Genomic DNA, 21,788 nt, shown 5'->3' on the forward strand with positions numbered 1-21,788 from the left:
TCCATGTTCCGATAGCACCTTTGCACCAGCGGTATCTGAGGTTCGCTATCCTTCAACACCATTACCAGTTCCGGGCGCTACCCTTTGGTCTCTCCACGGCACCGAGGGTGTTGACGAAGATTATGGCGGTCATGGCTGCACATCTTCGGAACCAGAATGTACGGCTACTACCGTATCTGGACGACCTCCTGTTGCTGGCGAGTTCCCCGGAGGTACTGCTTCATCATCTCCACTTGACGGTCGCTTGCCTGCAAGCGCACGGGTGGCTGATAAATTGGAAAAAGTCCTCCCTGATTCCATCTCAGCGGATGGTTCATTTGGGAGCCCTGCTGGATTCTCGGCAGCAAAGGATCTTCCTGACCCCGGAGAAGGTCTCCTCCCTGAAGCTGAGGATACACAGTTGCCTGAGCAGTTGCCGCCTGTCTGTCCATTCGGCTATGAGGGTTTTGGGCTCCATGGTGTCAACATTCGACATGGTGGAATTTGCTCAGTTCCATTCCCGGCCTCTGCAGGGGCTGATTCTATCGGAATGGAACGGGTTACCTCACCGGATCCGCTCTCAGTTGCTGGTGTTGTCCCCGGAGGTTCGGCAGTCTTTGGCTTGGTGGCTTCAGACAGCTCATCTGGTCAAGGGGCGCCCTTTTGGATCCCAGACTGGTCCTGCTCACGACTGATGCCAGTCTTCGGGGTTGGGGGGCAGTGACCGGCTCGTTGTCACTTCAGGGTCGTTGGTCTGCGGAAGAAGCTCTTCTTCCCATCAACATTCTGGAACTGCGGGCGGTTTATCGGGCCCTGCAGTCGTCCGGTCCCGCTCTTTACGGACGGCCGGTTCAGGTGCAGTCCGACAACGCCACCACGGTGGCGTATATCAACCACCAAGGAGGAACTCGAAGTCGGGCAGCAATGTCGGAGGTGTCTCGCATCCTTGCTTGGGCGGAGTGTCACATTCCAGCGATCTCGGCGGTCTTCATTCCCGGAGTCCTCAATTGGGAGGCGGACTTCCTCAGCCGTCACGATGTGCATCCCGGGGAATGGTCGCTTCACCCAGAGGTGTTTCAGCTACTCGTGGACAGGTGGGGGCTGCCGGAGCTGGACTTGATGGCCTCCCGTCACAATCACAAGTTGCCCGTTTACGGGTCAAGGACAAGAGACGCAGGCGCCAGTCTGGTAGACTCGCTGTCGGTGAAATGGACGTTTCACCTGGCGTATCTGTTTCCTCCGATATCCTTACTTCCTCGGGTTCTGCGGAAATTCAAGCAGGACGGCGGCACGCTCGTGCTGGTTGCTCCGGCGTGGCCCAGACGTCCTTGGTACTCCGATCTGAGGTGTCTCTCCATCGACGCTCCGTACCTTCTTCCTCAGCGTCGGCTGTCTTTGACGGCGTGGCTCTTGAGACAGCCGTCTTGAGGTCTAGGGGTTTCTCCAGTTCAGTCATTGGTACCATGCTTAGGGCACGCAAGCCTGCCTCCGCACGGATTTACCACAGGGTGTGGCGCACTTACTTTCAGTGGTGTGAATCCAGAAACTATGATCCTCAGGTGTTCCGGGTTTCCAGAATCTTGGAGTTCCTTCAATCAGGTTTGGACCTCGGCTTACGCCTGGCCTCTCTGAAGGTTCATGTGTCTGCATTGTCCGTTTGGTTTCAGCGACGGATTGCTACACTACCGGATGTTCACACCTTTTTCCAGGGTGTTCTCAGGATACAGCCTCCCTTCGTGCCTCCTGTGGCTCCTTGGGACTTGGCGGTGGTGCTACGGGTCTTGCAGGGTCATCTTTTTGAGCCTCTTGAGGCGGTGGACCTCAAGTGGCTGACGTTCGTTTTTCTTCTAGCAATTGCTTCTGCCAGGAGGGTGTCAGAGTTGGGGGCGCTTTCCTGTCGCCCTCCTTTTCTGATTTTTCATCAGGACATAGCGGTGCTCCGCACTCGTCCTGAGTTTTTGCCCAAAGTGGTCTCGAAGTTCCACATTAATCAGGAACTTGTTGTGCCAGCTTTTCAGTCGCCTGATCTTTCAGCTGGTGAGGCTTCCTTAGATTTAGTCCAGGCACTTAGAATCTATGTGGATCGGACTGCTTCGGTTAGGAAGTCGGATTCTTTGTTTGTCCTCTTTGGTTTTCACAAGAGGGGTTGGCCTGCCAACAAGCAAACGTTAGCCCGTTGGCTTCGTTCCGTTATTTGTGAGGCTTATGCACAGGAGGGTTTACCTGTGCCAGCCTCTGTTAAGGCTCATTCCACTCGTTCTGTGGGTCCCTCTTGGGCTGCTAGACGTGGCGCCTCCGCTGTTCAGCTGTGTAAGGCGGCCACTTGGTCTTCAATTCAAACGTTTTTGAGGTTCTATGCGTTTGACACCTTCGCCTCTCAGGATGCATCCTTCGGGCGCCGGGTACTCCTTTCAGCACAGGAGCGTCCCCGCCCTTAGTTGAACTGCTTTGGGACATCCCCAAGGTCAACCCTGTGGACCCCCTATGGACCCTGAAGTAGAAAACAAGAGATATGGTAAGAACTTACCTTTGTTATCTCTGTTTCTACGATAGGGTCCACAGGGCGCCCGCCCTGACGCACCTGGCTTCAAATGGGCTGTGTGGCTGGTCACCGGTTTTCCGTCTCCCATTTCTGTGAGTATGGTTTCTTGTGTGTTCCAGTCTTCCTTCTCTCTGTTTAGTCTCCTCCTCCGGCCTTAGCTGCTTACCAACTGAGGTGCCTGTGGCCGGGGCGGGGTATAGAGGAGGACGGACCCAAGTGCATCCTGGGAGCAGCAAAGCTTTAACTGCGTGGTGCCCATGGATCCAGATCCAGCTATACCCCCAAGGTCAACCCTGTGGACCCTATGGACTTCGTAGAAACAGAGATAACAAAGGTAAGTTCTTACCATATCTCTTGTTATAGTACTGTGCTGTCTGTTATTAGTGCTCTAATGGTTGTCTGTGTGCTATGGGACCTGGCAATGTGCCTGTACCCTCCTGCCCTTAGTAATGTGCCCAGTATCGATACATAGGAGCTTTCCTCCAGTCATGGCACCTGTATAGAATATGTGCAGGTGGCATGTGTGGCGGTGAGCGCTCACCCTCTCAGTGGCCCTGATGTGGTGCAGAGTGCACTGTATAGTGAGTTAGTGACACCGGAAGGGGGTTCCCTGCACTGTATAGTGAGTTAGTGACACCGGAAGGGGGTTCCCTGCACTGTGTAGTGAGTTAGTGACACCGGAAGGGGGTTCCCTGCACTGTGTAGTGAGTTAGTGACACCGGAAGGGGGTTTCCTGCACTGTGTAGTGAGTTAGTGACACCGGAAGGGGGTTCCCTGCAGTGTATAGTGAGTTAGTGACACCGGAAGGGGGTTCCCTGCACTGTATAGTGAGTTAGTGACACCGGAAGGGGCTTCCCTGCACTGTATAGTGAGTTAGTGACACCGGAAGGGGGTTCCCTGCACTGTATCACAATGAAGGTAAAGGACCGGTATCTGGAATTGGCTTGGGTCAGATAAGGGTCTTTTCTGTAATGTGGTCACATTGAGTACAACATGACCCCAGTACTTCCACCTCTCAGTAAATGTCTTAGCAGTGCTCCTCACAGTGCCCCATGTCTTCTGGTTTGTGGAACGGTTTCCAGAGAAGGTGCCCCCTTCCTGCTCTGCCCCGTTGCACCTTAGGGATTGTCCATGACCATGTTTGGCTTATTGCCGACCTCACTAGTTTATCAAGCAATGAGCGTAGTAGCTCTGTGCCATCTACATCTTGGTGTTATACGCCTCCGTCCTGTCTGTATGCAGAGCTGTTATTCTTTTTATATGGCGTTCAGTAGCATCATATAGTGTATGGGACACACAGCAATATTACATAGTGCATAGGTGATCAGGCCGAGGGTCCCACTCGCAAGAGCTTACACTCTACAGTGACAATACGTGTATAATGCTGCTTTCTGTTCCCTCCTAAAAACAACCTGGTTACATATAAATGGCACAAATAAGAGCAGATAATGCCATGGGGAAGCAGGGAGCGGATGTGGGTGGCAGAGACGTACCAGTGTGTGCCCAGGAAGCTGGTAATCGCTCTCCCTGCACTTTCTGTGGCTTCCGGGTGTCTGTATCGCTGTGTTACCGGATCACTGTATGACTGGAGCTACTTCCTCATCATAGCAATTATATAGTATATTATAGATCTGAAATCACTGTATGGCACCATATAAATGGACTAATGGGTAAATACATGTATAGTTGTTGTGCTCTTATGTGGTTAATGCCAAAGTTTTGACTTTTTTTTTTTTTTTTAACGGTTTTCACTTTTTATTTGTTCCTGCAATGTATACGGATAGTATATAGTGTGTATAGTATATAGTGTGTGTATAGTATATAGTGTGTGTATAGTATATAGTGTGTGTATAGTATATAGTGTGTGTATAGTATATAGTGTGTGTATAGTATATAGTGTGTGTATAGTATATAGTGTGTGTATAGTATATAGTGTGTGTATAGTATATAGTGTGTGTATAGTATATAGTGTGTGTGTATAGTATATAGTGTGTGTGTATAGTATATAGTGTGTGTGTATAGTATATAGTGTGTGTGTATAGTATATAGTGTGTGTGTATAGTATATAGTGTGTATAGTATATAGTGTGTGTGTATAGTGTATAGTGTGTGTGTATAGTGTGTGTATAGTGTATAGTGTGTGTATAGTGTGTGTATAGTGTGTGTGTATAGTATATAGTGTGTAGGAGGGGTAAGTGAGCCTTGCAGGTTTTATGTGGTGTGAGGAAGGGGGTTGTCAGTTCAGATGTAGTGTGTGGAGGGGTCCGTCAGCCTTTAGGGTGTAGTGCCGGGGGACGCAGGGTCAGTGCAGGTGTAGTGTGAGGAGAGGAGAAAGGGGGGTCAGTGCAGGTGTAGTGGGAGGTGGGGGGGTCAGTGCAGGTGTAGTGGGAGATGGGGGGGGGGGGTCAGTGCAGGTGTAGTGGGAGATGGGGGGGGGGGGTCAGTGCAGGTGTCATGTCACCTCCAGTATTACGGCAGAGAAAACACAGCAGTGTGCACCCATTGCGGAGGCATGAGTCACAAATCGCCTCCTTCCTCAGTGATGTCGCTGGGGCGTAGTGCATTATTAGGCTGAGCGTGTCGCTGACTTGTAGTAGTTAGACTGCATTCCCATGAGTGTTTGGTTGAGAACAAATAACGGTTACACCCGCGTCATACGTGTCCGTCCAGGACCCTCTTTGTTCACACTGTCCCCTTTTCTCCCCACAGAGTTCTGCCGAATCGATAAGGTCTTGTGTCAAAAAGATGACGAGCTTCTGAGCTTCGAGGCGGTTGTCAACATCCATAAGCAGATGGACGATGACGCCAACGGAAACGTAGACGTGGAGGAGAGTGACGAGGTGAGCTGGGGGTAATCGCAGGCGTTCGCAAACGCAAGTACTGTATGGTCAAATTCAAGTTTTATTTGCATAAAAAACTTTTCTACTCCACTTGCTAAGAACACACGAAGGGGAACAAGACCGCACCAAGGGCCTGATTCAGAGACGGACGCTATGACAGAGCGCTCGCTCTGAATCAGGGCCGGCCTTCTTGTTTTTTAGAGCAGCCTCTTGGCCGCTTGCATAGCTGTGGGTGACCACCCACAGTTATAGCGAGCGGCCAGGAAGATGGTCGCGATGGTCAAGACCATCGCTACCATTGGCTTGCAACGAGACCCTTGTAGTAGGGTCTCGTTGCCGCAAGCCCCAGAGAGATTTCGGCTCTCACAGAGCCGAAATCTCTCCCAAACGGAGGCGTTCACATGGGAACATGTCAACATCGACAGCACGCCCCCTTTGGTACGAGACCCGGAGCGACGGTTTGCGCGTCGCTATCCAGGTCTCGCGCTTGCGCACTACGGAGCCGGCTCCGTCGTGCGCATGCGCACTGGGCCACCATCGACCCACTTGCGAGCGCAGAGCGCTCGCGAGCGGGTCTGAATCAGGCCCCAAGTTTATATGCAGCTGTCACTCCCTGAAGATGGTACATATCCATAACCAATATACAAGACTGACTATAATCGTTACAGATAGCTGGGACCACTCGTAATAGTGCAGCTGTCACTCCCTGAAGATGTATATTGATTATGGCCGTGTACTGTACATCTTCAGGGAGTGACGGCTGCACCATTATGAGTGGTCCCAGCTATCTGTAACAATTATCGTCAGTCTTGTATATTGATTATGGCCATGTACTGTACAAGACTGACCATAATTGCTACCAATAGTTGGGACCACTCGTAATGGTGCAGCTGTCACTCCCTGAAGATGTACATGGCCATTACTAATATACAAGACTGACCATAATCGTTACCAACAGTTGGGACCACTCGTAATGGTGCAGCTGTCACTCCCTGAAGATGTACATGGCCATTACTAATATACAAGACTGGCCATAATCGTTACAGATCGTTGGGACCACTCGTAATGGTGCAGCTGTCACTCCCTGAAGATGTACATGGCCATTACTAATATACAAGACTGGCCATAATCGTTACAGATAGTTGGGACCACTCGTAATGGTGCAGCTGTCACTCCCTGAAGATGTACATGGCCATTACTAATATACAAGACTGGCGATAATCGTTACCGATAGTTGGGACCACTCGTAATGGTGCAGCTGTCACTCCCTGAAGATGTACATGGCCATTACTAATATACAAGACTGGCGATAATCGTTACCGATCGTTGGGACCACTCGTAATGGTGCAGCTGTCACTCCCTGAAGATGTACATGGCCATTACTAATATACAAGACTGGCGATAATCGTTACCGATCGTTGGGACCACTCGTAATGGTGCAGCTGTCACTCCCTGAAGATGTACATGGCCATTACTAATATACAAGACTGACCAGAATCGTTACAGATAGCTGGGACCACTCGTAATGGTGCAGCTGTCACTCCCTGAAGATGTACATGGCCATTACTAATATACAAGACTGGCCATAATCGTTACAGATAGTTGGGACCACTCGTAATGGTGCAGCTGTCACTCCCTGAAGATGTACATGGCCATTACTAATATACAAGACTGGCCATAATCGTTACCGATCGTTGGGACCACTCGTAATGGTGCAGCTGTCACTCCCTGAAGATGTACATGGCCATTACTAATATACAAGACTGGCGATAATCGTTACCGATCGTTGGGACCACTCGTAATGGTGCAGCTGTCACTCCCTGAAGATGTACATGGCCATTACTAATATACAAGACTGGCGATAATCGTTACAGATAGTTGGGACCACTCGTAATGGTGCAGCCGTCACTCCCTGAAGATGTACATGGCCATTACTAATCTACAAGACTGGCGATAATTGTTACAGATAGTTGGGACCACTCGTAATGGTGCAGCCGTCACTCCCTGAAGATGTACATGGCCATTACTAATATACAAGACTGGCGATAATCGTTACCGATAGTTGGGACCACTCGTAATGGTGCAGCTGTCACTCCCTGAAGATGTACATGGCCATTACTAATATACAAGACTGGCGATAATCGTTACAGATAGTTGGGACCACTCGTAATGGTGCAGCCGTCACTCCCTGAAGATGTACATGGCCATTACTAATATACAAAACTGGCGATAATCGTTACCGATAGTTGGGACCACTCGTAATGGTGCAGCTGTCACTCCCTGAAGATGTACATGGCCATTACTAATATACAAGACTGGCGATAATCGTTACCGATAGTTGGGACCACTCGTAATGGTGCAGCTGTCACTCCCTGAAGATGTACATGGCCATTACTAATATACAAGACTGGCGATAATCGTTACCGATAGTTGGGACCACTCGTAATGGTGCAGCTGTCACTCCCTGAAGATGTACATGGCCATTACTAATATACAAGACTGGCCATAATCGTTACCGATAGTTGGGACCACTCGTAATGGTGCAGCTGTCACTCCCTGAAGATGTACATGGCCATTACTAATATACAAGACTGGCGATAATCGTTACCGATCGTTGGGACCACTCGTAATGGTGCAGCTGTCACTCCCTGAAGATGTACATGGCCATTACTAATATACAAGACTGGCGATAATCGTTACCGATAGTTGGGACCACTCGTAATGGTGCAGCTGTCACTCCCTGAAGATGTACATGGCCATTACTAATATACAAGACTGGCGATAATCGTTACCGATAGTTGGGACCACTCGTAATGGTGCAGCTGTCACTCCCTGAAGATGTACATGGCCATTACTAATATACAAGACTGGCGATAATCGTTACCGATATTTGGGACCACTCGTAATGGTGCAGCTGTCACTCCCTGAAGATGTACATGGCCATTACTAATATACAAGACTGGCGATAATCGTTACCGATAGTTGGGACCACTCGTAATGGTGCAGCTGTCACTCCCTGAAGATGTACATGGCCATTACTAATATACAAGACTGGCCATAATCGTTACAGATAGTTGGGACCACTCGTAATGGTGCAGCTGTCACTCCCTGAAGATGTACATGGCCATTACTAATATACAAGACTGGCGATAATCGTTACCGATCGTTGGGACCACTCGTAATGGTGCAGCTGTCACTCCCTGAAGATGTACATGGCCATTACTAATATACAAGACTGGCGATAATCGTTACCGATAGTTGGGACCACTCGTAATGGTGCAGCTGTCACTCCCTGAAGATGTACATGGCCATTACTAATATACAAGACTGGCCATAATCGTTACAGATAGTTGGGACCACTCGTAATGGTGCAGCTGTCACTCCCTGAAGATGTACATGGCCATTACTAATATACAAGACTGGCGATAATCGTTACCGATAGTTGGGACCACTCGTAATGGTGCAGCTGTCACTCCCTGAAGATGTACATGGCCATTATTAATATACAAGACTGGCGATAATCGTTACCGATAGTTGGGACCACTCGTAATGGTGCAGCTGTCACTCCCTGAAGATGTACATGGCCATTACTAATATACAAGACTGACCAGAATCGTTACAGATAGTTGGGACCACTCGTAATGGTGCAGCTGTCACTCCCTGAAGATGTACATGGCCATTACTAATATACAAGACTGGCGATAATCGTTACCGATAGTTGGGACCACTCGTAATGGTGCAGCTGATGCTGAAGAACAAGCTCATCTACTATTACGTTCCCAGAACGGTCCAACAAGCCCCATAAAACATATAATGCAGTAGGTGGGGGCAGCTACCTAGGGGGATGTAGTTAATAAACTTACCATTGGGGACCGGATGTTACAATCCTGGCGCCGGAATCCCAAACCGCGTACAGAAGACCGGCGCCGGAATGCTGACGTCAGTGGAGATGTATAGCTGCCGCAGTTAGCGGGTAGCCGTGGGGGTGTTAGGGTTAAACTGCTGGTGGGGGGAGGTTAGGGTTAGGCTGCGGGAAGGGGGAGCTTAGGGTTAGGCTTAAGGACCATATGGGGAAGGTTGGGGTTAGGCACTAACCGGGAGGGTTAGTGTGTGAGGTAGGGAGGGTTAGAGTACTTACTGTGCCCCTGTCGGGACTCTCAGCATCGGGATGCCCCTGTTGGACTTATGACAGCCGGTAACCTGAGTGCCGGGATCCCATACCCAAGGGGTATGGGAGCCCGGCAGTGCCGGGCTCCTTAGGGGTTTATCACCCACTTTGGGAACCTTTTTTTGTTAGACTGAGACCTCTTTCCTGTAGTACCCAACAGCCCCCTTGCCCATTTTGGCGGCACGCGTGTGGCCCTATTGGAGCTGCTGGACCTGCCTGTAGTCATACAGCGATTAGTGATTGATTACTCCCCAGGCAGATCCCCTCTGTGCTGCCGCTCTGCTCACGGAGGAAAGCAGAAAGGAGAGATCACTTTACCTCTTCCCAGGCTATATATACAGAGCGACAGCTGAAACACCAAGACCGGGGGATGGGCGCAGCCTTGGTGTCACGGCACAAAATAAACCTTCGCTGCTAACCAGCCGCCGCGTCACTGGAAGCCATCAGCATAGGAGACGGGGGACAGGGACTGTTCATTTACACACTACAGACGTTTCCGGAAGACAGGGATTGTGCACCTTTTGTCCTGGTGTTTTATGGTGCATCTCCTGTGCCTGGTGCATACATGGTTATATACTATATTACTGTCTACATGTCAGAAGAAGTCTCTCCTCAGGGATAGTCAGCTGCGATGCTCTGTTTCAGGGGTCTTTGTACAGTAGGGGGCGCTGTTCCTCCCGAGGATGTAAGAAGTGTGTAGTGACAGGCAGGGAGTGCAGAGTGTTTATTATATGTCACTTATTACACACCTCCAGCTTATCTACGACACATTCACACTGCAGCGTGTGAGGGAATGACAGCTCTGTGTGTGTCAGTGGCTGCCGTTATCCCCAGCGCCTGGTCAGGGTGACTCAGCAGGAGGATTGTACAGCGGCACACACAGGGGATCAGTAATGATGCATCTATCGTATTCCTTCTCCAGAGCTGGTTACACACAGATAGGCAGGAGAGAAAGTGGGGGACGGTAGGCGCTCTTGCAGCCGATTGAAGCAGTGGAATGTAGCCTGCAGTACAGAGTATTTCAGCTAGACTGCTCATAGAGTTGTTACAGCACAGAGGGCCTGATTCAGAGCCGCTCGTTCGCTCCGAGCGATGTTCGCACATCTGCGCATGCGTATGGGTCGTAATGCGCATGCGCCAACCAGTAATTGCGGTCGGAAATCGAGCACTCGCAAAATAGCGAGTGCCTGCTAATTTGAGTGACAGGATGAGGCGTTTGTGGGTGGTAATAGGGGAAGGTGCTTGAAAACGGGAAGTGGAGATCCGAACGCAGGCGTGCCTAACGGTCAAAACGGGCGTTTTAAGGGTGTGCATAATTAACAAAGCAGCGTCATTGACCACGTCACTTGGTTGTCTCTTAGCCTGAACTGTTCTCATGATTGCGGTAGGAAAATCCAACCACAAGCACTGCGAGCAATTCAGACGCCTTTCGATGTACTCGATTAATCAAATAGCGGAGATGACGTATGATGTGAGCGGCCAAGGGGCGTCTTTACAAAATAGCGAGCGCATATTTTGTTCGCTCGCTCGCTCAGACATAGAGGCGTCAACAGACCGCAAAGAGCGAGCTTTCAATTTAAATAGCCGTCCCCTTTTTCTGAACGAGCGAGCGCAAATAGCGTCCGGCTCTGAATCAGGCCCAGAGTCCTGTCCCAGCGGTGTGAGTAGATTGTGGTGTCAGACGCACCTATAATCCTGTGATACACAAGCAATGCTGATAACAGCCTGCCGTCCTCCCCTCAGCGCTGACCCTCATCCGAACGTCACCTACTCCGCGGCCTCCACCAGACTGTGGCCCAACTTCATACCCAGAACAAATCAAATGATCAGTAATGGCTTTTAGTTATAAGGTGACGTATACTTTCTGCAGTGCCATAGCTATATAATCGTGGATGGCCTGTCCCAAAATCGATATGTGCAGTCCCCACCCCACACCCCACCCCACACCCTTGCTCTCACGCTATTGGGAGCCAGAAAGGATAAGTGAAAGGAAGGGGGTTGGGAGGGGAGGTGAGAACCCTCAACCCAATGAAGGCAATCTCCAGAAAGCCTCTTTCTCCTTCTCAGATGCATCAGCCAGAGGGGTATTATGGTGCATACACACGGTCAGATAATGGTGCATACACACGATCAGATAATGGTGCATACACACGGTCAGATAATGGTGCATACACACGGTCAGATAATGGTGCATACACACGGTCAGATAATGGTGCATACACACGGTCAGATAATGGTGCATACACACGGTCAGATTTTCCTTCACATCTGTACAATAATGAGTTTAGAAATCGTTCGTATCTGAAGGAAAATCTGACATGTCTGACATGTTTGTCAGATGAACGATGCGCGTTCCTGCTTGTCAGATAACGAAATCTGATGTGTTTGCTGTCAGAATTGGACGATTCCATTTATTTTAATACAGGCAAAAATCGTTCAAATCATTCACATAGTTGGTCAAATTGTTGGTAAATCGTTCAATCGCTCATCTGACATATCTGACCGTGTGTATGCGCCATAAGTCTCATCCCCTACCTGCATCACCCGATCTCCCGATCTCACAGTACCAGTCTCTCCCAGTCTGCATACGTACGGAGCACTTTTCCATAGAGGTCAGTGATAGGAAGCTGACACGCTTATTACTTTGTGCTGTAGCTAACACTAACAATATACTGAATTGTTCTGGGTTAAAACTTTTATACATGTTCTGCAAATTAACTTTGCAAACTTTGATAAATCTTTCCAAGGCCGATTCCCCAGCCCCCAGGTACACGTCTAGTCCAGCAGTTTCATATGTGTAACCCGTGTCTTCATGTGTACTGGGAGCATGTCATAGATAAACTATGTACATTAGGAGACAGGCTTTGTATTGTTACGTTGTCCTCTCCACTAATTCATTCACCAGATCAGGAGAGCGGGGAACGGGGGGCGTATTTCCTTATGGCTGTCTTGGGGTGTTTTATTTGGGTGGGGTGGAGCCAGGTGATTGTGGGTCAGTGTGTACAGTATTACAGTATTGGTTATTTATGACCTCCTTGTTTCCTTGTCAGTTTTTGAGGGAGGATCTGAATTATCATGACCCAACAGTGAAACACAGCACGTTCCATGGGGAGGACAAGCTCATTAGTGTGGCGGATCTATGGAACACATGGAAAGTCTCAGAAGGTAACGTCCTCACCCGTCTCCATACTCTCACCCTTCTTCTTCTCATACTGGGCCTGTAATATCATGTACACTGTCATTCTCCTGTATATACTGCTACTGACTCTCTGAATCTGTATAGAAAGTGTTACAATGTACCGACCGCAGATTATTCATTTCCTTACACAGACTCAGGAGCACACAGATATACAGGTGTCACCTATCACATCACTCAGCGCAGTCTCCATATACAGACTCAGGAGCACACAGATATACAGGTGTCACATATACCATTACTCAGCGCAGTCTCCATATACAGACTCAGGTGCACACAGATATACAGGTGTCACATATCACATTACTCAGCACAGTCTCCCATATACAGACTCAGGAGCACACAGATATACAGGTGTCACATATCACATTACTCAGCGCAGTCTCCCATTTCTACTTCAGGGTCCATAGGGGGTCCACAGGGTTGACCTTGGGGGTATAGGTTGGGAACCAAATCCGGGCACCACGCAGTTAAAGCTTTTAGCTCCCAGGATGCACTGGGTCCACTCTCCCTATAACCCCACCCCCAAGCCAGAGGCACCTCAGTTTAAGTTGGTGCCCGGCCGGAGTCGGGTCACCGTTAGCGCAGGGGGAGCTGATTAGCAGCCCCTAAGCTTATTTTATTTTTTTTAGGGACAAAGTTTTTTCCATGGACTTTGGACTCTTCAGAGCGGCAGCGTCGGACTGTCCATAGGACGTCTAAGCTGCCGCTCCGTCACCCCGCTGGCGCTGAGACGCCAGTACAGATCTGGGGATCTCAGCGGGACCCCAGAGTCTGTACTAGCCGGACTCTGTGGGCGCCCAGGACTGCTGCCGGATCCACGGGGAGCAGGTAAGGTCGCGGATCACCGCTTGCGGTGATCCGCGCATTTCAAATGCAGTCCTGTGCCTCCGGTCTCAGGGGACAGACCGGAGGCGCCGGCAGTGGCGGCGGGCCCCCCATACCCCGTGTGTCCACTAGACCACCAGGGACTTAACGATCGGTGCAGGGAGCCGGCGTCCCGGGGGTTAATAGCCGGCCAGGGGAGGCAGCCTTCCCTGTTACAGCGGCTCCTCCCCTCAGCTCAGCGCGCCTTTCAGTATCCATAGTCTGGCGTCGCTGAGCTGCTTCCTCCCTTGGGCCACGCTTCCTCTGAGGTCTCCAGCGGCCATTTTATCTCTGTGGTGCAGCAGAAATCTCTCAGGATGGCAGTGAGTCCAGTCCCCCTGCGTACCTCACCATCAGGTCAGTGTACACAGCGCTGTAGCCTTCCCAGACACTGAATCTGGGCAGTTGAATGCAGTGTAATAGTGCAGTATATTATATGACATGTTTATGTATATATGTATATATCTGCATTGTATGTGACTTATGCTAGTGCTGACTGTCTGTACTTTATTCTCTCACCTGTCAGTGTATATCTATCCCTTTTCTTTATCTGCCCTAATACAGCTGTACTTAGGGTGGTTCTGAGACCTCACATTTATATACTTGTTAATATTTGTGTGGTTTGTCACATACTGTTGCGTGCTGCACGTTGCCATATTTTAGATGGAACTGTGTGTTGCATACGCTGAAAATGGGTCCCTGCAGCTAATTTCTGGCATCAGTCAGGACCAGTATAGTGCTGCTTAATATTTCCGCCAAGATTGGTCAGATATGTCTGACCAGGAGATAGAGCGTTATACTGCACCCATTTTTACTATCCTGCAAGTCATGTGCTGCAGGTGTTAGTGCGGAGGATTTGACTCATAAAGGGTTCTGTATGTGGCGTCATCTGGTGCTGGCCTCTTTCACGACCCCCTTGGGCGGTTTGTTTTCTCGGGATCCTCTCAATTGCGGATCGCCGGGCGGGCCCCATTGTTGTACCTCACTTGGGGTTACTTCACCATACTGCCCTTTTCATCTCAGGGTATCTCGCAGCTTCTTGCACTCTTCCCCTGTGACACAGACTACCGCTCCCTGCAGGGGTTTTTCGCAGTATATGAATTCCCCCTGGTGCCACAATAGTCTGTCATTCCCCTTGCAGGGATTACCACAACAGCCACCCTGGGTGGATGTCGTTTTCTACGAAACGCTAATTGGCGTGGTTGACGCCCTGTGGTTACTTCCCAGTTGGCTCTGCCGTGAACTGGGTACTGTTTGGGGCTCTTTCCCTCTTACACGGGGGGAAGCCTATTTCAGGTATTATTATCCCTGCTTTAGGGCTGGTAGCAGGTCCATTCTGGTTAGAGTGAATGTTGACCTGCACCTGTATCATACACCCTCAGTATTGCGTGCCTTCGGGTTCCCTGTTGCTGACTAGCGGGTGGATCGCATAGCGGGACTCTGGCTGTTGCCAGATAGGAGGTGTTACAACAGTGTTTGGCCTCCTGTCCCAAATTCCCTGAGGGTCATCATGAGCCCCTCCTGGGGTGGATGGGCGTGTTACTCGTCTGATTACAGATGTTACTACGCCTCCCATTCCTGCGTGGTCGGATTCTTCGGATCCGTAGGTGGTAACTCTGCCTGAAATCAGTATACTTGCTTTCAGGAGTTGTTACCCATCCTACCATGGCTATAGCATGGTTGGTTAATACTATTGCATATTGGGTTGATGCATTTGTAACGTTTTTTCCCCTCCAACACGTCGGGGGTTCAAATGTATTTGGTCGCTCACGTAATATATGCTGTTGTCATAGGTGGAAATGCCTATATTGGATACCAGTCTCCTAACTTTCAGAGTTCCGGCTGCGACTGTATCCTCCGTAATACCCTATGGCTGCGCTCTGGGAATGCAGAGGTGCAGATACCATCTTTAGGGTTGATATTGTTTGGTCCTGACCTTGACAAGATTGTAGTAACATTGGCAGTATTACTAACGACAAGTTTACCGCTTTCAGCTATGCCCACTACAAGGCCTCAGACTAAGTCTGTTAAGTCTTTTTTGTCCTCTGGGTCAGCCTAAAGGTCTGTTTCTTCGTAGACTGTCGGCATCTACAAGGGCCGACATATCCAGTACCGAGCAGGCCTGGACTGCCAGCCGATCCTGCTTCTGAACCTACGGATATCTCTTCAGCCTGACGGGACAGGCCTACAACTGGGAGATACCGATTTTCTCAGTTCGCCCGGTATTAGTGTCAACTTGCCGCGGCTACGTGGGTAGGAGGGTACGCCCTCTTTACAAGGGCCTTACAGATCCAGAAAGCTATGCAGTTGTTGCGGTAAGCGGAGCTAATTAGGCCATCCCCACTATCTCAGTGAGGGACTGGTTGTTCTGTTTTCTTTCTGGTGCGGTGGCTGAATGGTCCTCTTTGGCCTATTCTCTGTCTCAATTCCCTGAACCAGTTCCTAAAGCTACCTGGGCTCAGGAGGAAATCCCTATGCTCCATCATACGATGTTTGGAACCTGGGGACTTTATGGTATCACTGGATATACAGGACGCGTGCCTACGGGTACTTACAGAGACCTTTCCTCAGCATGGGCTGAGGTTTGCTGTATCACAGCAACACTTACAATTTTTCGGGCTCTGCCTGTTGGGACTGTCCTCAGCCCCACAGGGGTTTACCAGCGTTTTGGATTTTCTGACAGTTCTTCTGTTCAGTATATCCCAATGCTCCTGTACCTGGACGGCCTCCTGCTCTTAGCGGGATCACCGGGGTACTTTACGGCCAGGTCAGGATGACTGTGGCTTCTTCAGGGTGCAGACGTTTAATCAACGGGGAAAAAGTCCTCCCTGCATCCCTCTCTGGGTATTCTTCATCTAGGATCCCTGCTGGATTCTCAGAATCTGAGAATTCTTCTGGCGTAAGACGGAATCTCCTCTCTTCCATTAGGAGTACATGGTTGTCTGCGCAGTCGACAGATGTCTTTACACTCTGGGATGCATGGTGGAATGGGCTCAGTTCCATTCCAGGCCTTTCCATAATTGGCTCATCTCCAGATGGAACGAGTTTTTTCTGTCGGATAACTGTTCAAACGATGATGCTCTCTCCGGAGGCAAGTCGGTCCCTGTCCGGGTGGCTATGGCCATCTCGTCCAGGGTTTTCTTTGCTATGGACAGTGTCTGGATCGAATCCTTTTCAGTGCAGTTGGACGTCTGTCGATTCCACCCTGTCAATTAACTTACTCTGGCATAACTCTTGTTTCCCGGTGAACCTGAAAAGGTTCAGTCCGACAGGGTCAGGACAGTGGCTTCCTTTTTAGCAACACTGTTCGTTGGGTGGCAATGACAGGTATGTCACATATTCGGACATAGTCCGAGGGTCTCCTCCCGACCATCTCGGCAGCGTTCATTTCAGGAGCTCTCCATTGGGAAGCGGGAGTCCTCAGCCGTCACGACGTGCATCCCGGGGACTAGTCTCTTCCCCAAGAGAGGTTTCATCTCCTGGTGAGCAGGGGGGGCCCCCCTGAGGTGACCCTCATGGCCTTCTGACTTTATCACACTATGGTGTTACAGTCCAGCTCTGGGGATTCTGAAGCAACCTTCAGCGACTCTTTGTCGGTGAAGTGGTCCTTCCACTTTGTGTACCTGTGTTCTCCGGTCTCCCTTCTTCCTCGAGGTCTTTGGAAGTGTTTTCAATCGAGACGGAGATGCTTTCCTGCTGGTGGCTCCTGATTGCCCCAGATGTCAGGGGTACTTGGATCTTCGGAGTCTCTACATCGATACTCCATCCCTGATGCTTCACTGCCCGGACCTGTTGTCTCAGGGTCCTTGGTTTTGCCTTGGACCTGGGTCGTTTGTCTTTGACTGTGTCCTTACAGTGGTCTTACGGCTTCCCTGGCTTTGTCATCGTTGGAATGATTAGAGCACATGGATCAGCTTTTGCTGGGACCTACCACAAACTGTGGCAGCCATAAATCTTATGGTATTGTACCTGTCGATACAATCCTCCGGTGTCCAGGATTTCCAGATATTCTGGCATTCCTTCCGGCTGGCTTGGGTTTCACACTTGGCCTGGTCTTCCTGACAGTGCGGATCTCTACACTGTCAGTATGGTTAAGATATGGAATTGCTCCACTCTGGTATCCAGTTCATCCTTTGGAGTGTTTTCTTGATTATGCCTCCATTTGTCCTCCCTAGGGACTCCTTGGGAGTAAGTAGTGGTTCTTCGTTACCTCCGGGGACAGTCAATGGAACCGCTGGTTGTGATAGCCATTACATGGTCTATTGCTTAGGCTCTCTTTCTCTCAGGGTGTTTATATCAACCAGGAGAGTGTCTGAATTGGGAGCGTTCTCATGTGGCTCCCTCTTCTGGAGGGCATCATGTCAGGGTGGGAGTTGCTCTCGCCCTGTGTTTCTTCTTAGTGGTTTTCAGGTTCCATATTATTCTGGAACTTATGGTACGGCCATTCTGTCCCCAGTCCTCTCGGCTGGTGTGGCCTCATTGACTGTGGTCTGGCCTCTTTGGATTTATGTGATCCGTTCAGGTTCCTTACGGAAATCGGACTCCTTATTGGTGGTCTGAGATTTCTGGTTTTCACAGGAAAGGATGGCCGGCCTATAACCAAATGTTGGCTGGATGGCCTCGTAGGTCTTCCTCAGGGGCCTACCCATGGGTAGGCCTTCCTGTTGTTGATGCTTGTTTTTTCTCGGGCCATGTGACCCTCGTGTGCGGCTCGCTGTGGCGCCTCGGCTGTTTTGCCTTACTAGGTGGCCACGTGGTCTTCTGTCCACACCTTTTTAAGGTTCTAGGCATTGGTTTCCTTTGCCTCTCAGGATGCATCCTTTTTGGCGACGGATTCTCCTCTCAGCACAGGAGCGTCCCCACCCTTGGTTGAACTGCTTTGGGACATCCCCAAGGTCAACCCTGTGGACCCCCTATGGACCCTGAAGTAGAAAACAAGAGATATGGTAAGAACTTACCTTTGTTATCTCTGTTTCTACGAAGTCCATAGGGTCCACAGGGCGCCCGCCCTGACGCACCTGGCTTCATATGGGCTGTGTGGCTGGTCACCGGTTTTCCGTCTCCCATTTCGGTGAGTATGGTTATTGAGTGTTCCAGTTTTCTCTCTCTTTTTCTCTCCTCCTCCGGCCTTTGGCTACTTACAAACTGAGGTGCCTCTGGCTTGGGGGTGGGGTTATAGGGAGAGTGGACCCAGTGCATCCTGGGAGCTAAAAGCTTTAACTGCGTGGTGCCCGGATTGGTTCCCAACCTATACCCCCAAGGTCAACCCTGTGGACCCTATGGACTTCGTAGCAACAGAGATAACAAAGGTAAGTTCTTACCATATCTCTTGTTATACAGACTCAGGAGCACACAGATATACAGGTGTCACCTATCACATTACTCAGCGCAGTCTCCATATACAGACTCAGGAGCACACAGATATACAGGTGTCACATATCACATTACTCAGCGCAGTCTCCCATATACAGACTCAGGAGCACACAGATATACAGGTGTCACATATCACATTACTCAGCGCAGTCTCCCATATACAGACTCAGGAGCACACAGATATACAGGTGTCACATATCACATTACTTAGCACAGTCTCCCATATACAGACTCCGGAGCGCACAGATATACAGGTGTCACATATCACATTACTTAGCACAGTCTCCCATATACAGACTCCGGAGCACAGATATACAGGTGTCACATATCACATTACTCAGCGCAGTCTCCTATATACAGACTCAGGAGCACACAGATATACAGGTGTCACATATCACATTACTCAGCACAGTCTCCATATACAGACTCAGGAGCACACAGATATACAGGTGTCACATATCACATTACTCAGCACAGTCTCCCATATACAGACACAGGTGCACACAGATATACAGGTGTCACATATCACATTACACAGCGCAGTCTCCTATATACAGACTCAGGTGCACACAGATATACAGGTGTCACATATCACATTACTCAGCACAGTCTCCCATATACAGACTCAGGAGCACACAGATATACAGGTGTCACCTATCACATTACTCAGCGCAGTCTCCATATACAGACTGAGGAGCACACAGATATACAGGTGTCACATATCACATTACTCAGCGCAGTCTCCTATATACAGACTCAGGAGCACACAGATATACAGGTGTCACATATCACATTACTCAGCGCAGTCTCCATATACAGACTGAGGAGCACACAGATATACAGGTGTCACATATCACATTACTCAGCGCAGTCTCCCATATACAGACTCAGGAGCACACAGATATACAGGTGTCACATATCACATTACTCAGCGCAGTCTCCATATACAGACTCAGGAGCACACAGATATACAGGTGTCACATATCACATTACTCAGCGCAGTCTCCCATATACAGACTCAGGAGCACACAGATATACAGGTGTCACATATCACATTACTCAGCGCAGTCTCCATATACAGACTCAGGAGCACACAGATATACAGGTGTCACATATCACATTACTCAGCGTAGTCTCCCATATACAGACTCAGGAGCACACAGATATACAGGTGTCACATATCACATTACTCAGCGCAGTCTACCATATACAGACTCAGGAGCACACAGGTGTCACATATCACATTACTCCTATATACAGACTCAGGAGCACACAGATATACAGGTGTCACATATCACATTACTCAGCGCAATCTCCCATATACAGACTCAGGAGCACACAGATATACAGGGGTCATCTATCACATTACTCAGCATAGTCTCCTATATACAGACTCAGGAGCGCACAGATATACAGCTGTCACATATCACAGCCTGACACTTACTGATACTGGGAGTGGGGATAGCACAGCCTGACACTTACCAAGTAACATCTGCTAACACTGCGAACACACGTGAATAGGTCCCTGTGACTGATCCTAATCGGACTATTACAGGAAACACTTGCAGTCTGTTTGCATGGCGCTCCTGTGAGTACCGTGTGTTATATGTGTCACCCTCTTGGATAACACCAGTCACATTGTATATGGACATAATATAGTGCCATAACCTCTGACCTGTCTTTCTCTCCTGTGTCTCAGTGTATAACTGGACCGTGGACGAGGTGGTTCAGTGGCTCATCACATATGTGGAGCTGCCGCAGTACGAGGAGATCTTCAGAAAACTACACCTGAGCGGGCGAGATATGCCCAGGTAGGTTACCCCCAACATTCAACATAGAGAGGTATGTATGTGTGCAACATAAATGGTGCAAGCTCATCTAGCTGCCTTATATGGTGCCTGGCTCTGGTGGCACCATGTGGTCGGTGCTTGGCTCTGGTGGCCCCCTGTGGTCGGTGCCTGGCTCTGGCGGCCCCGTGTGGTCGGTGCCTGGCTCTGGCGGCCCCGTGTGGTCGGTGCCTGGCTCTGGCGGCCCCGTGTGGTCGGTGCCTGGCTCTGGCGGCCCCCCTGTGGTCGGTGCCTGGCTCTGGAGGCCCCCCTGTGGTCGGTGCCTGGCTCTGGCGGGCCCCCTGTGGTCGGTGCCTGGCTCTGGCGGCCCCGTGTGGTCGGTGCCTGGCTCTGGCGGCCCCGTGTGGTCGGTGCCTGGCTCTGGCGGCCCCGTGTGGTCGGTGCCTGGCTCTGGCGGCCCCGTGTGGTGGGTGCCTGGCTCTGGCGGCCCCGTGTGGTGGGTGCCTGGCTCTGGCGGCCCCGTGTGGTGGGTGCCTGGCTCTGGCGGCCCCGTGTGGTGGGTGCCTGGCTCTGGCGGCCCCGTGTGGTGGGTGCCTGGCTCTGGCGGCCCCGTGTGGTGGGTGCCTGGCTCTGGGGGCCCCGTGTGGTCGGTGCCTGGCTCTGGGGGCCCCGTGTGGTGGCTGCCTGGCTCTGGGGGCCCCGTGTGGTGGCTGCCTGGCTCTGGGGGCCCCGTGTGGTGGCTGCCTGGCTCTGGGGGCCCCGTGTGGTGGCTGCCTGGCTCTGGGGGCCCCGTGTGGTGGCTGCCTGGCTCTGGGGGCCCCGTGTGGTGGCTGCCTGGCTCTGGGGGCCCCGTGTGGTGGCTGCCTGGCTCTGGGGGCCCCGTGTGGTGGCTGCCTGGCTCTGGGGGCCCCGTGTGGTGGCTGCCTGGCTCTGGGGGCCCCGTGTGGTGGCTGCCTGGATCTGGGGGCCCCGTGTGGTGGGTGCCTGGCACTGGGGGCCCCTTGTGGTGGATGCCTGGCTCTGGCGGCCCCATGAAA

At 50.7% G+C, this 21,788-nt stretch overlaps 1 protein-coding gene across 4 annotated transcripts in view; it reads left to right on the forward strand.

Moving 5' to 3' along the window:
* Nucleotides 1-21,788, forward strand: part of STIM1 (stromal interaction molecule 1) — a 142,801-nt gene that overhangs the window by 46,109 nt on the left and 74,904 nt on the right. For all 4 annotated transcript variants that reach the window (XM_088453870.1, XM_088453871.1, XM_088453872.1 and 1 more), the window contains exons 2-4: nucleotides 5,230-5,360; nucleotides 12,579-12,693; nucleotides 20,664-20,775. In XM_088453870.1, coding sequence (XP_088309996.1) covers nucleotides 5,230-5,360; nucleotides 12,579-12,693; nucleotides 20,664-20,775 — 358 coding nt within the window. The remainder of the gene's footprint in view (nucleotides 1-5,229; nucleotides 5,361-12,578; nucleotides 12,694-20,663; nucleotides 20,776-21,788) is intronic.

The sequence above is a fragment of the Taudactylus pleione genome, unplaced genomic scaffold (assembly GCF_031769625.1).
Source record: "Taudactylus pleione unplaced genomic scaffold, aTauple2 ptg000597l, whole genome shotgun sequence".
Classification (NCBI taxonomy): domain Eukaryota; kingdom Metazoa; phylum Chordata; class Amphibia; order Anura; family Myobatrachidae; genus Taudactylus; species Taudactylus pleione.